Source organism: Haliotis rufescens, unplaced genomic scaffold (assembly GCF_023055435.1).
Source record: "Haliotis rufescens isolate VD_foot unplaced genomic scaffold, xgHalRufe1.0.p SCAF_8, whole genome shotgun sequence".
Lineage (NCBI taxonomy): Eukaryota > Metazoa > Mollusca > Gastropoda > Lepetellida > Haliotidae > Haliotis > Haliotis rufescens.
The window spans coordinates 30048340-30064992 of NW_025964372.1; the positions used below are offsets into that span (position 1 = coordinate 30048340).

At 41.9% G+C, this 16653-nt stretch overlaps 1 protein-coding gene across 1 annotated transcript; it reads right to left on the reverse strand.

Moving 5' to 3' along the window:
* Positions 1–853: 853 nt before the first annotated feature.
* Positions 854–6901, reverse strand: LOC124145496. Its single transcript, XM_046515276.2, has 5 exons — positions 6046–6901; positions 4873–5085; positions 3627–3845; positions 1830–2042; positions 854–1292 (listed from the first exon to the last, which is right to left on the reverse strand). The coding sequence occupies exons 1-5, from the start codon at positions 6869–6871 to the stop codon at positions 1048–1050; spliced, it is 1716 nt and encodes a 571-aa protein (XP_046371232.2). The 5' UTR covers positions 6872–6901; the 3' UTR covers positions 854–1047.
* Between the last annotated feature and the right edge of the window lie 9752 nt (positions 6902–16653).

Consider the following 16653-nt stretch of genomic DNA (forward strand, 5'->3'; position numbering starts at 1 on the left):
GCAGTGTCCGCTCACCACGTGTGAGTGTGGCTGCTTGTACTAGTCCGGCCTAATATCCGGTTTTATGTATTGGAGAAAACATGCTCAGGAGGTTTTGGTAGACAGAGCATGCCCTGGGGAGAGGGAAAAACCAAGGAGGCGAAGCCCCCGCGGTTTTTCCCGAGGGAAAGTGTATTTCAATGCTTATAAACCGAAAAAAGAAACTTAAAACAACATTTATCAACATTTTTATGTTTCGAACATATGTTCCATGAACCTTAGGAAACGCGCGTAAAATATCTGTTGCTGGCGTACGGATCTTGAAAAGGACATTCTAAAAACCAGTGTAGCTTATTAACACCTATGTAGCCTCGTGGTACACTCACTGGGCTACAGATATGAAAGTTGCGAGTGAGATCCTCGGGAATATAAAGAAAACATTTGTCATTTGATTTTACATTTCATTACATGTTACAATCTGAACGGAAGTTACATTAATAAAATCCCAGGGACATTACAACGTCCCTGTTTATGAGATTTAACCCGACTGGAAAGTAAAACCTCACAATAGGTTTTGATGCCTATAGAAAGAAGTCTCTTACTTAATAGCGATCCCAATGAATAGGTTTTATAGTGCTAACCCACTGAGATACCATGCCGCAGTTTAACACTGATACCCACTCAGACACAGTAAACTGGCTGACCAGTCCTTGTTTTACCCCTTAATGACGAGCGCCAGGCGGGTAACAACAAGTACCATCGTTTAACGTTTTAAGGTACCACGGGGCCGAGGATTGAACTATTGACCATCCGCTCTCCGGGGCAGAATAGGTCCTCTCCAATTCTGTTTTCTCAAATATCACCCAAGGCTTGATTGTGGTATGCATTTTATTAGATTATAGAAAAATACATTGAACCCCCGTTAATCCAAACGGTGATGTTCACATTGAAATCGTCCGGATGAAAGTAAAACCGGATCAACGAATCATTGGTAGGGAGTAATGACTATGTCTTCGAGGAAGAACGAGAGTAAACTGTACATTGGTTTCTGTGCCGGGCTGATTACTGTCACCCGAAAATCATACTCTTGTCGTTCACCGAGACCTCACACAGAGAGAGGGCGCCACCGATGGTGTTTCTACCCAGTTTGATCTTCAAGTACCGGCCGGTGATTGGCTTCTGACAAGTCATGGTCACCACTTGACCTTGACCTACGGAGCTTGGGTAAGTGGTACAAAGGTGAGGGGTCACGTCGGCACAGATTGACGGGAATTCTTTGTATACCGTCACGGTCATATTGCGCAGCCACACATCTAATGGTGAGAAAATGAAAATGACAAAATCATAAATGAAAATATACAAGAAGTATATTGAAATAAATAAGGTCATCCACTACAGTTGATTTAAAAAGGCGGATCACTGAACATTTCCCGAACACGGATTCTGATGTCTTTTGTCACTTGATGTTCAAACTATTCCTTATATACTCTTCGCTATACTCCATTCGTTACTATCTGATCCATTGCAGAGTTACGTCCCTTATCAGTTCCAGGATCCACTGATTGTGGGTTAAAGTACTGTAAAATTATTGACCCTAGTAATCATAATCAACGTACAATCTACCAGTCGTATAGTGTACTACTCAAAACCAGTTAAAGAAGATTCGAGTCAAGCCAATGGTTTGTCCCTTTTCTTCAAGCCAGGATATGGCGGTTCCCCCGTTTCTTGTAATATGAAAGAATCGGGTGTTCTTTAACTTCTTTTGATTAGTATTCCTTGATTGCTCTGTATTTGTTCTACACACAGAGATCTGTAGTACTACACACAGAGATCTGTAGTAGCGTACTCACATTTCTCGTCGTTCCTGTTGCGGATGTAGATTATGTGGACGGCCACCATCTTCCCAAGATCGATCTGCCACCAGGGGTCGCTGTCTATAGAATCCGCCATTGTCTGAGAACAGGTACTTTTATCCCCATCATTTGCCATTTCCGGTGCGGTCTGCGCAGACTCCATGGAACTCTGGATGACCTGCTTGGCGCTCGTAATGCCGATCAGCTGACCTTAATGAAATATTAGAAATCTACTTGAGAAAATTACAGTCACTCTCTTCTTAACAGTGTGACGGAACACAAAGTAGTGGAGCCATTGCAACTATCGCACGTCTGTGTTAATGTACGGAAGCGTTCCTAAACCGATCTCGCCTCTGCGACTATCGTACGTCTGTGTTAAAGTCTGGAAGCGTTCCTGGACCGATCTCGTCGCTACGACTATCGCACGTCTGTGTTAAAGTCTGGAAGCGTTCCTGAACCGATGTCGTCGCTACGACTATCGCACGTCTGTGTTAAAGTCTGGAAGCGGTCCTAAATCGATCCCGTCGCTACGACTATCGCACGTCTGTGTTAAAGTCTGGAAGCGGTCCTAAATCGATCCCGTCGCTACGACTATCGCACGTCTGTGTTAAAGTCTGGAAGCGTTCCTGGACCGATCTCGTCGCTACGACTATCGCACGTCTGTGTTAAAGTCTGGAAGCGTTCCTGGACCGATCTCGTCGCTACGACTATCGCACGTCTGTGTTAAAGTATGGAAGCGTTCCTAATCCAATCTCGTCGCTACGACTATCGCACGTCTGTGTTAAAGTATGGACGCGTTCCTTAACCGATCTCGCCTCTGCGACTATCGCACGTCTGTGTTAAAGTACGATCGTACCGCTACGACTTTTTGTGGAACAAGCCCCATGGGGTTTTCATGTATCAAATTATCACAGAGATTATTGGAATGTTCCTTCAGTGATCTTGGTGCTACGAATGCCTTATGTCTATGTTAAACTATGGAATATACGATAGTCAAACCGCTACGACCGCTTGTGATACGATGACCATTGTGACAGGGACCAGTTCCTAAAGCGATCTTAACACAACGACTGTCGTAAGTACGGAAGCCTTTTAGGGCCATGTAAAAAGAAATTCATATCCCTATTATCTGGAAAATTCCACTTAGTATCTGGAAATTTCCACTTAGTATCTGGAAAGTTCCACTTAGTATCTGGAAATTTCCACTTAGTATCTGGTTTGAGTCTCATTTGCTCACCGCGCGGTAGGGAAGCCTAGTGGTTAAAGCGTTCGCTCGTCACGCAGAAGACCCGGGTTCGATTCCCCACATGGGTACAATGTGTGAAGCCCATTTCTGGTGTTGCCGTCTGAATATTGCTGGAATATTGCTGAAAGCGGCGTAAAACCATACTCACTCACTCACTTGCTTACCCCTGAATACCGGATACTAACACAAATCACACACACACAAATTATGAGTAAAGCGTGCAATTACAAGTAAAATTGCTTTAAAAATATCGGAAAAAATAAACATATAAAGAACATTTTTTTAAAATGAGTTCCTAAGTCCCGAAAACCTTCTTAATACTAGTAGACCCCTGAATCCCGCGTACCAAAAGGTGTTTGACAGTCTTATGTAGCAGTGTTCGCCCATCGATCCCTTTCGGACATAGGACTCTAGGCCGCATTTTGTTATGGAAAACTTTGACATAAAAAATGAACAAGTTCACTGTCGTTTCTTTTCTGATTTTTCTAAGGACAATACTGTCGTCAATCGATGTCTTCATTGATTTGAGATTCCAATCGACAACATACCTTTGACAACTGCCTCGCAGATCGTGAGGACCGCTGGAGTCTTTTTCACAATAGTGATCTTGACATACAGAGCCTGAATGGTGAAGTTGCATTTGATCAGCACTGTAGCCGCTCTGCCGACCGTCCCCGTGTAGTGGAAACACTTGGTAGCTGCCTCATCCGGTGAAGTCGTCGGGTCGTTCATGTACGTTTCAATCACGAAGTTGGACAATCTACGGTCTGAGAGGGTATAAGTTTACAGTGAGTAATCACGCTTGGCGGTTTCGAATATATCGGGGAAATTAGGTAGCATTGTGGTTACAGTGTTAAACAGTTATGCTGAAGGCCGGGTTCGATTCCCCACAATAATTTCAATGTGTGAACCAAATTCTTGGTGTATGGCTTGAATAGGGGGTTAAATATTCATATAAAGTATCGGGGCAAAAGAAAGTATACACTTGAAAATCAAAACATTACTAGGTTGAAAACGCTGATCACTTTAGGTAAAAAATAACATCTGTGGTACCCTTATCAAATTATACTAGTGAGTGAATGAGTATGGGTTTACGCCGCTTTTAGCAATATTCCAGCAATATCACGACGGGGGACACCAGAAATGGGCTTCACACATTGTACCCATGTTGGGAATCGAACCCGGGTCTTCGGCGTGACGAGCGAACGCTTTAACCACTAGACTACCCCACCGCCCCAAATTATACCAGTACATTGCCGTCGAATTACTATTTCTTGTTTGTTTCATTTCTAGCCACCATCAAACATTGATATATATTCTTTCACTCATTGGAGCGGTCGGGTAGCCTAGTGGTTAAAGCGTTCGCTCGTCACGCCGAAGACCCGGGTTCGATTCCCGACATGGGTACAATGTGTGAAGCCCATTTCTGGTGTCCCCCGCCGTGATATTGCTGGAATATTGCTAAAAGCGGCGTAAAACCATACTCACTCACTCACTCACTCTTTCACTCATTCTTTAACACATGACCAGTACTTTAGCCAAGTAACGTTGTGAAACGTTAGTAATATTTTGGTCAAATATAAGTAAGCATATACCTACTTTTGCCCGGCAGTTTACATGTCGATGTTCTGTGCCATATTCGGGTGAGCTAAAATTTGATCCGATCTAAACAAAAATGTTAACCCGCAGCATGAATGTATTGCATAAGCTGTTTTAAAAAGCTATTGATGGCCATGTGTATGAAGGATACCTCTTATAATATCAATCTTCAAACTTGGTTCCGTCTATACTCACCACAGCAGTCTCCTCTATTGGTGAGCTCCACCCCCGTGATGTTGCTAATTCCTTGCAGCTTCAGCAACAGCCAGGGGTTCATCTCCGAGTTGGTGTGAGAACATCCCCGGTTTCCCCAGCGGGGACTCTTGTTGCCGTCCACGGCCCTGCTGGGAACGCCACCCCACCCCACCGAGCTCGCCGTCGCCGTCGTCACCTTCACGGAACCCTTGTCTGGAAACAAGAATAAGTGGACGCCATCGCTAAATCAAGTATTTTTGAAAAATAAAACTCTATCGCTAAATTCAAGAACATATTTTTTAGAAACAGTGAATCCACGTTGATCAGGACGGAACCGCTCCAAGTGATATTGTCGGTCACTCACTTACCTAGTCCTCGGTGTTAAACCCAAATCACTCACTCACCCACTCCTCGGCGTTAAACCCAAATCACTCACCCATGCACTTGCCCATACCTCGGTGTTAAAACTCACTCACTCACTCACTTACCCAGTCATCAGTGTAAAACCCAACTCACTCATCTATCCAGTCCTCGGCGTTAAACCCAACTCACTCATCTACCCAGTCCTCGGCGTTAAACCCAACTCACTCATCTATCCAGTCCTCGGTGTTAAACCCAACTCACTCATCTACCAAGTCCTCGGTGTTAAACCCAACTCACTCATCTACCCAGTCCTCGGCGTTAAACCCAACTCACCCCCCTTATTTACCCAGTCCTCGGCGTTAAACCCAACTCACTCATTTACCCAGTCCTCGGCGTTAACCCCAACTCACTCATCTACCCAGTCCTCGGCGTTAAACCCAACTCACTCATCTACCCAGTCCTCGGTGTTAAACCCAACTCACTCATCTACCCAGTCCTCGGCGTTAAACCCAACTCACCCCCCTTATTTACCCAGTCATCAGTGTAAAACCCAACTCACTCATCTATCCAGTCCTCGGCGTTAAACCCAACTCACTCATCTACCCAGTCCTCGGTGTTAAACCCAACTCACTCATCTACCCAGTCCTTGGTGTTAACCCCAACTCACTCATCTACCCAGTCCTCGGCGTTAAACCCAATTCACTCATCTACCCAGTCCTCGGCGTTAACCCCAACTCACTCATCTACCCAGTCCTCGGCGTTAAACCCAACTCACTCATCTACCCAGTCCTCGGCGTTCCACTGACGTACCTGGTGCCCTGTACACGTGTTTCCACATGCCGTATAACATGAGTGCCTGTTGATCCAGCACAGAACATCGGTCTCCCTCGCGCAAAACGGTCTGGTTCACCCCGACGCCAGGTCGCCTAGCAACCTCAGCTCTAAGGTCCTCCATCTGTTTCTCCAACCCTCTTTTGTTCATCTTCTCGATTTCATCCGTCTTCCGTTTAATGGCCACAATGTCCTTCATCTCGGCGTCTAATCCGTTCTTCAGCTTCAGCTCTACTTCCCCCAACCTAGTCTTTACCTCAGCATCAGAACGTTCCATTTTCAGTTTCAGGTTGGATATCCACTCATTTGCTTCCTTCAGTCCCGAAACCGCCCTGCCGCAAGACGCTTTCAACTCGTCGAGTTCTTTCAGAGCGGAAGTCGTCTGCTTCGTCTGATTATTCAAATCAATCTCGAGCAGGGCGACCTTGGCGATGAGTGTCTCCACGATATGTTGCATGCTTGAATTGGACAACTGTAAGTCTCCTTCACCAACAGTGGTCACCAAGGTTTTCAGCAAGCCCACGAGTGACTTCTGTTCTTTGCTAGACAACGTCTTCCAGTTGACGTTCTCTTCATCCAACCTTGACCTTATGCCATTCGCGTTCAGATCACCATCTGCCAACAGATCATCCAAGTCTTCCAAACTCCCAGGATTAGAAAGAACCATCAGCTCGCCATTCTTATCTCGTTCCCTCGTGTTCAGTCTGTAGTTTGGAATATCCTTCTTTTCATTCTTGACCTCAGCACAACCAAGGTGGAAAATCACCAGCAGTATCCAGAGTGTGTTCAGGCGCCCTTCCACCATCTTGAACGTTCAGCGAATGCAAGGTTGGTGGGAACGATTTGGGTTTTTGCTTGAACATTCTCATATATTTTATCGCCGGATCTGGACCATTGTTTGACGGTGACGGTCGTCAAAGTATTGAGATGTATAGCGTTGCCTTTGATTCATGGAACAATTATTATCATCACATCGTGTTTCCCTTCGGGTGTAATAATACACGCGGCCAAGGTCATGATCTGGAGGTCATTTATCACAATTTGTATTTACATTTGAAATAAACGAAATTCATCATCTTTTAAAATTCTTAATAATAATAATAATAATAATAATAATAATAATAATAATAATAATAATAATAATAATAATGTTTTCTGGTCGCATTTTTGTCAAAACGTGAGTAAGTGAGTGGGTGATGACGGATTAACGCCGAACGGTATTCCAGTTATATCACGGCACGTCATGTGGGAGGAAAGTCCGAAGTGATGCAAGTCTCAGATGTTTGCCACACTGGTGAAACCAACGAGCACGAGTATGATGCAGAGAAAACCTCGAAGTTAACCTTATCAGGGTGAATCAGGATTCGATCCGATAGGTTTCAGGCACACGCCTAATGGACGTAACTCTGCACAGCATATTAGTGAGTGAGTGAGTGGGTGAGTGAGTTTGGTTTTACGACGCTTTTAACATTATTACAGTTATATCACGGCGTGTCAGCTTAATGTGGGAAAAAATTCCGAAGTGATGCAGATCTCAGACGTTTACCACTTTGGTGAAACCCACGAGCACGGGTATGATGCTGACAAACTTTGAAACATAATCGGGGCGAACCATAGGTTTTTGGCGTGCCCAAGGGACGCAACTCTGCACAGCGAATCACGGCGCCTTAGACGACTGGGCCATCCGTGCCCCACAGCATATTAGACCATTCGAATAGCTTGCAGGTTACGGAACGGGGGGAGTGGTGGCGGGTGCATATTAGACGAATGCCGGTCTGGATTAATACTGCTATGCGGCGTCAGGTAGCAGGCAAACACTTGCTTTTGCCCTACCTTTATACAGTACCACAAACTTTTCAAACTGGTCACAATACCCTATGAGGTAATTTGTAGTGTTTTGTTGCCAGTCACACTGGCGAAACAATGCCTTGTGACGTCAGGGGTCATCGACTGTGCATAAGCTCCTCTCAGTGATCTATCATCTCCACAAGTAATGTCGTTGCATAAGCCCAACGATGTTGAGAGTTTTGAATATTTGGTTTACTTAATATAGCCTGCGGCGGCGCATTTTATAGCAAGCGCTAGTTTATGAAAGCACTTTTATTTTCAATATATTTTTAATTTCGTTTTTTCCTTAATTAAAATAGCAAAAATGATTGTACATGGGAACTAATATACATATATTATGTTTTCGATTCATTATTGTTCAATAATATGCACAGGAATGCAGTGTTTTAGTTATATTATATTGGCGCTGAAAACATCCAAATCTCGCCGGTACTCATTAACAGGTAAGTGCTGAATGGTAGATAAGTGCTCAATGACAGGTAAGTGCTCATTGACAGGTAAGTTCTCAATGGTAGATAATTGCTCAGTGGTAGGTAAGTGCTGGATGGTAGGTAAGTGCTCACTGACAGGTAGGTGCTCAATATTTCGTAGCTACAAGTGACTACAATAACAGAAATACGACACACACACAGTTTGAATCCTAGGAAGAAGATTAAAAGTGGATGCACAAACAGTAACGTGCCTAGTGAACGCTGCAGCCAGAGTACTCGTACTCTCTCTCTCTCTCTCATTCTCTCTTTGAGCTGCGTTTCAGTGACACCTTTAATACTCTGTCACCTCAGTGTAAAAATACTGCAATATAAAGCAATACAAGTCGCAGAATTGTACCATTTTGATGAAAAACATACGACGGATATGGAGCTCAGAGTCTGGTATTCGAACCCATGACCACTAAGGGGCGTAGGGTTACGGCAACTCATTGGCCGATCTAACTGGATTATAGACTTACATGAAGTCACACAGCCCAGCCAGGAAAAATGAACATGAAAACCTTGTTGACTGCGTAGGCATGTGATAAGATCTTTCTCAACCTGAAGGTGAACGTTGGGACGTGTAGTATTTGGGTTAAGTGACAGTTTGGAACAATGCCGACGCTGATTGCATTAATCAATGTCAAAGTACAAGGTTAATGAAACACAAGGACCGTAGAAGTTATGCACAGCAGAGTGGTTTCTAGGTTTATAAACTGATAAAAAAAGGGACCATAGAAATAATTTAAATGAATGTGAGTTAGTTGGGTTTAACGCCGCTTTTAACAGTATTCCAGTTATGCAGATCTGAGACGTTTACCATTCCGGTGAAACCTCACGAGCACGGGTATGGTGCTGACAAACCTAGAAACATAATCGGGGCGAACCGGGATTCGAACCCAAAATCATAGGTTTCTGGCGTGCCCAAGGGACGCAACTCTGCACACCGAATCGCGGCGCCTTAGACGACTGGAGCACCCGTGCCCAATGAAATGAATGTGTTTTGTTTGTCTTGTTTGTTGTTTAACGCCGCACTCAGCAATATTCCAGCTATATGACGGCTGTCTGTAAATAATCGAGTCTGGACCATACAATTCAATGATTGATATCATGAGCATAGATCCACGCAATTGGGATCAATGACATGCATCAACCAAGTCAGCGAGCGTGACCACCCAATCCATTTAGTCTCCTCTTTCGACGTAGGTTGCCGTGGACCTGTATTCGTACCTGTAATCACCACGGGAAAAACAAATGTGAATTAATTTTTGCTTCAATTTGTTTCAATGGCAGCACAAGTCAGTGAGTGAAATCACGCGTTGAACATGAACGGGGAATGGGTTGTCATCAGGTAAACAAGTTTTACATTCTTGGAGTCTTATCAGTTGTTCCATATCTTTATTGGATAACTACTGACAGACCGTGGACCTAAAGCACATCTGCGTGGGTGGAAGATATACAGACACCATCATAATTGTTTATATCACGTGTCTTATAATTCCATAACTTAAGACCGCCTCCGTGGTCTAGTGGGAGAGCGTCCGCCCGGAGAGCGGAAGGTCCGGGGTTCGATCCCCGGCCGCGTCATACCAAGAGAGAGGCGATCGGGTAGCCCAGTGGTTAAAGCGTTCGCTCGTCACGCCGAAGACCCGGGTTCGATTCCCGACATGGGTACATTGTGTGAAGCTCATTTCTGGTGTCCCTCGCCGTGAGATTCCTGGAAATATTGCTAAAAGCGGCGTAAAATCAAACTCACTCACTCATACCAAAAGACGTTAAAAGATTGTACTTGTTGTTACCCTGTCTGGCGCTCGGCATTAAGGGTTGAAAACAAGGACTGGTCGGCTCGGAGTCAGTGTGCTGGGTCTGAGTGGGGTATTCATGTTCAACTGCGGCATGGTATCTCAATGAGCTAGCACTATAAATCGGCATCAGTCCGGACTAGTACAAGCAGCCACACGCGTTAGTAACGTACACATTTCACATCCCTTCAGGACTTTGATATATCTACTTCCTGTTTCAATATTCAGTACATGCGATGAGCAGGTAAGTCTTGAAAAAACAATAATAATACCAGTGCTTTCAAAAGATATTATTCAGAAATGACCTGTTTTAAACATGCTAAAATAATGACATTTTGGCGATAATGCCATGTAAGATTGGCATTGTTGCATAAACATATCGTCGAATCTTTCAGTACAAATGACAATCTACGTTTTGACTATATGTAGAGCCAAATCCTCGCTTGTTGATCAGCATTTTCACAGACGAAATCCAGTTATGTTTTTCATTGTCAAACAAAGACATCATGTCATAACATTTGGAGATTTATCATTTAGCATAAATATTATCAGTCGGTATTGTAAAACTTTATTTGTTCTTATAGACATAACGGAAGTCAGCGCAAGATGTATACTGTGACATTGTGAAAAAGCAAAATCAGATTTAACTCGAAATCAGAAAAGATGTGTTAAGTCCATCTCAAAACACACTGAATGAGATTCGAACACGAACGATGACATTATGTTTGATTATGTCATGCCTAAATATCCTGAGCAACTTAATTTGATTTGTGTGGCTATCTTGCTAAACTATAAAAAAGGAGAAAAATGCGTTTTCAAAGTATTTCAGTATATTTAGATTTGTCATGCATCGTGTCTCACAACTCATGACTCGTCTTTCAGTGAGTGACTCAACGTGCAAGAGATTGAAGGGGAGGTAACTCTAATTAAAAGCTCTGCATACAATGTTTCCCCGTATAATCAATTGCTACACACGCCACTTCAAACACGGGGGTCGTATCTGGGTGTGTTTATTTCAGTTCTTGCGTCTATCGAATCTATCGATGTCAGCTATTGGTATTTGACATGGCATCGATGCATTGCCACGATTGATTTCAATACATCAATAGTTCGATCACTCACATAATCTCTATTACACGCAGGTCGGGTAATGCTGACACTGCTGACAGCCGTTCACCGTTAAGTTTCAATATTTACATATTTCACGTGTTCACGCTGACCTGGTCAGAGGTCACCTGTATCGATAATGAAATTAAAGCCCACAGACTTGTTACCTTTTTCCAAATTTCGACATTTGAAACTTAGACATTGTAATCATCAACAGATACACTGTCGGACAAAAGAAAGTATACACTTGTAAAAGTAAATTTGTATTTGTATTGTATTTGACCAAAACATTACAAACATTATCAATACGTTCCTAGGCTGAAAACAGTCGCCGAAACACAGCAAACTTAAGGTCCAAAACACAACTATGATACCCGTATCAAACACATCAATATCGAATAATTATTTCTTGCTTGTGTTGTTTTTAGTTATAGCCACTTTCAAACACAGGTGTATACTTTCTTTTGTCTAACAGTTTTATTAAAACATATTATCAAAATTTAGTTAGGTTACAGAAAGTAGTGTCTGAACGACTTGAATAAAATTACTAGGACTGCCACTGTCAATGTTTGCATTATGAATTAACATGTTTAATAAAATATGCTAAAATTCGAGATATATTTCTTTCCTCTTCTTCTGTGTGTTCAGAATTTATAAAGACCTTCGGCAATATGTAACGCATCTTCCCGAGGCAAAGGAGAACTGACTATATAAAATTTTACATTCAGTTAACAATATTTGAAATTGTACTTTTTTCGTATTTTATTTGTTTAAGGTCATCTGAGATAAATATTACTTCCTGCTCTAGCCTACCAACTGTCGTTTTTTAAAACGGTCATGTATGACCCATCATCAAGGTTGGGGGCAGATTTTCCACTGACCTCAAAAGTTGTCTCAAGCAAATGAACAGATGTACGTGTGCGTTGTGTATTTGCATGCGTTGGTGTAAGATATTTAACTGTTCCCGCCATATAGCGTTATGCTTCCTGAAAACACGATTAAACACTTTTTTTTACCCCCATCAGCCAAACATCACTAGAATGCGTGGCCAGACTGAATCCTGACCCCCGTATCGCACGTCTGGGACATGATCGGGAAACTTGTATGCCGACGTCAAAGGCCATCCGCTACGTTAGCCAAACTGACCAGCCGCAGCACGAAGTGTGGACAAGACTCCCTAAAATTGTCATTGGGAGATTGGTTCGGACCATACCAGTCCGTATAAACGAATGTATGACCAATCGTGGTGCATGACTCATTACTGATCACGCCATCTCAAACGTTCATTTTTGACTACATCTACACAACTACATCCCCCCACCCCCACCCCCCAGTCGTCTTACTTGGTAGTTTGCACCCTTACATTACACCGCCAAGATATTCTGTTTAGTGTCATGTTACACCTTATCCTTCCTTTTTTCTTATCCATCCATTGCCATCACCCGATACCACCATTTTCGAATAATAGACTTTGATAAAACGATCATTTGAGAAAATAGTATATGCTCTCAAAAAAGAGTAGGGATCATGAAATAGTAGATGTTATGATCTGACGTCAGAAGAAAGATCGGCTTTGAAAAATGACTGACAGAGATTGATTTCGGAATCAAAACGTTCCAACACACCCGAAACACTGCACGTGGACCATGCAGTGGGGAGGCGTCATTCTTGACACTTCAGCGAAAGATCGTCAAATCGGTCTGAGCTAATGGTATTGCTCATTTACATTATCCATGTACTCTCTACTCTTGCTTTAATGCAGTATTTGTATTCAGATTGGGAATACTTCGTCTACAACGTGATGAACGTCCAATGGCTTTTGGCACACTCCGAAATGGCGGAACTCAGAGAGAGGCATCAATCTCATTAAAATCAGATCTTAATTCTCGCTATCGCTAAACAAAGATCTGAGGACATCCCATTACGAGTCACGTCAGCCCGGCCTTGCGCGAACTTTGACCGACCAATGGAATGACCTGTCAGAAGACAGCTTTCTCGTGCTTTAAGGCATTAATTTCAAATTGGCGACTATGCTTCGAAACGTATTTTGACAACTTTTCGATTACAAATATTTGAAACCTGAACAAAAGAACATCCTGGAATGGCTAATAGATGGTCTAGGTTGTATGGATTCACTATGGAACTATCGTTCGGAGTTAAAGTTTTCGACGTTGCATGATTGATTAGAAATCACATTCCGACTGTCACTTTCATAATCTGGTAAGCGATGCTCTGATTGGTCGGATGAAGGTCGTTCTGGCGTGACCCCTAACGGGATGTCCTCAGATCTTTGTTTAGCGGTGGCGAGAACTGAGGTCTGATTTTATTGAGATTGCGAGAGGTATCAGCACAGTTTATGGTTGTGTGGATAATCGTGTCTAGAGCCATAGCTATATCTTGTTTCCGTCTGTTGACAGGAGACTCATTATTATACCTTATTTATTATTCATTACATTTAAACAGTTTATAATCAATGCTAGTTATATTTTTAAACAAATGTACATTATAACGTAGGTTCAGTTGGACGAGGGGAGATAACTGACACAGTTAGTCAACAGAAACGTGTACTTCCGCTGTTTTGACTCAGATGACCTGAGAAGTATTTGCTCCCAGATTTACCCAAACAGCAGTACGTAAAGTTTGATTTAAGATTTTCGAGTGTTCCGCAAATATCACTGGTGGTGGTGGAATGGGGTTTAATGTCGTGTCCAAGATTATTGCACTTATATAGCGACGTGCATGTACGTGTGTGTGTTTGTGTGGCTGCTTGTACTAGTCCGGACTGATGCCGATTTATAGTGCTAGCCCACTGAGATACCATGCTGCAGTTTAACATGAATACCCCACTCAGACACAGTATACTGACTCCGAGCCGACCAGTCCTTGTTTTAGCCCCTTAATGCCGAGGGCCAGACAGGGTAACAACAAGTACCATCTTTTAACGTCTTTTGGTATGACGCGGCCGGGGATCGAACCCCGGACCTTCCGCTCTCCGGGCGGACGCTCTACCTCTAGACCACGGAGGCGGTCAAATATCACTGGATCTATACACAATTTTATTGAAAGTGGTACGTGTGACTTTCGCTTACACTGACAGCCATACAACAAACATTTGTATCACGGAATAAAATAGTTCCTGAAAATGAGAGGTGACGTGAGAGTATGTGTGCTCAACTTGCTTTACGGGAACATCTGTTGTTGTTTGTTTACAAGAGATGTATTCAAATAACATCATTATTGGACGAGAAAGGTGTGTTAAGAACTACCTCAGTGAGTCAGTCACAATGACAGCCATCGTAATTGACCTTTTTCACACTTTCGCCATCTTGGATCGAAAACGAGGCTCGGAGAGCATAGCTCCATGCAGTGAGAGTCGCATCAGCTCATAGGGAATAGACAGCATGTTGTGCATTTCACTGATGGACATTTCAAACAAACAAAAAATGGTGTCCTCTGTATATAATACAGAAGATATTTCACATTAAATCATGAGGTCCAACTAAAATATGCCTGTTATACACTGGAATAAGCATTTTGCTGTCAGGATCCCGGAAGTGAATCGAAAGGTGCATTTCGAGATACGTATTTCAGAAATAGATTGTTTTATCATAACCTCATCGGCATATAGGTACAATGTGACAGTACATTCAATGACAGAAGTTTTCTATCGTAAATAAACCGCATAACATGAAACACGTCAGTGTACTTTTGCAAAATTGCTCAGTCAATGCGTGGCTTGGCGAACTCTAGATCAAGATTGAGATCATGTTTATTTCACGTTTCATAGTGGTGTTTGCTGCACAACGCACTATCGTTTTGCCATGAGTCCAGTTGACAAAAGACACTTTTTCTGCTATGATTTTCATTTTAACATATTACAATGTTAATCATGAAAATAATTCGTGTGTCAAAATAAATATTCAGAAGGGGCGATAACCCTATTCAGTGTGTACAATGACAGATGATACTTTACTTGTTCTTCAAACATCACTTACTTAACTGATTATTGCCGATTGAGATTGCACCGTGCACTACAAAAGTAATAATGTGTGAACTGTTTAAAATAAGTTAAAAGGAAACTAAAAATTGATAAATATTAATAATGCATGAAATTGAAGAAATATAAGAATTGATACAACTACCAACTTCTTGAACACCCTCACCTAATCCTGTATGATGAAAGGTAATTGTATATCAAAAGGAAGCTACTAATACATTTATCCTGAATAGTTTGAAAATGTCTTGATCAGATATGAGAACAGATAAAATAACAAAAGATAAAAAGGAATCAACTTCAATTGGTAATCAAGCCAAGATAAAATATATGTATCGGTACAAATTATGTTGATGGAACAACCTGGATTTCTCATATTTGACAAAGAAAAACAAACCAAAATTTCCATATCTTTATTTCTCACAATATAAGTTTTCAAAACTTAACATGGATTGGGTGTCTTTGTCAGTCAAAAGCACCTAATTAAATTCCAGGAGAAAATAATTTTCTTGCTTGTAAACAAATAGTACAATGTGCTTTTTCAGTGTCCGATAAATATTGGCCATGTTGATTTGTGAGTGAATAAGGCTTTTCAGTTCCTCGTCCTATTTAAGAGAAATGTGACAGGAACCACATTTGTTGATTGAATGAATATGGCTTTTCACTTCCTCGTCCTTTGACAGGATGCACATTGTAACCATTGTGTTACTGTCAGCAGAAAGCTCCTCCAGACATCCTTCACGGGATACTAGTAATTCATTGTGTTGAATCGCTGGCCTGAAATGAATAATTCTATTATATTGTAATAATATTCCTACTTCAATAACATTTTTTATAAACAATGCATATTCACCTTCTCTCAAATTATTGCTTATTTAGAAAACAACATTCTTCTGAAATAGAGAAGTTTAAGGAAAATTAATCACAGTGTGTAACATTACATGCTACATGTACTTTAGAACAATCTTGAAGGCATCAATTCATCTGATATGTCGAAAACTCAAACAGTATATTCTGTGTAAAGGGTAAACTCAACAGATGCATCAATTTAATGACAGTGTACTACAGCTCTTTATATCAATGTCACACAGAAATTCACTCTTGTTTTCATATTTGTATTACCGGTATGTATTTAATCATGACCATGCTGAAAACATACTTTCGCTAGATTGAAAAAAATAAGATTTTTATGAAAAAACAGGTGAAATATCACGTTTTGTCACACCTACAGTCAGTCTGCCTCATTGACACTATGGTTTTCTGAGTAAGGTCATGAAGATCACAAAGAAAATATAAGACTTGAATTTATTTTGTCAAATGCAATATTTATCTCTTCATGTGGTTTACTAAAGTTGATATTTTGACT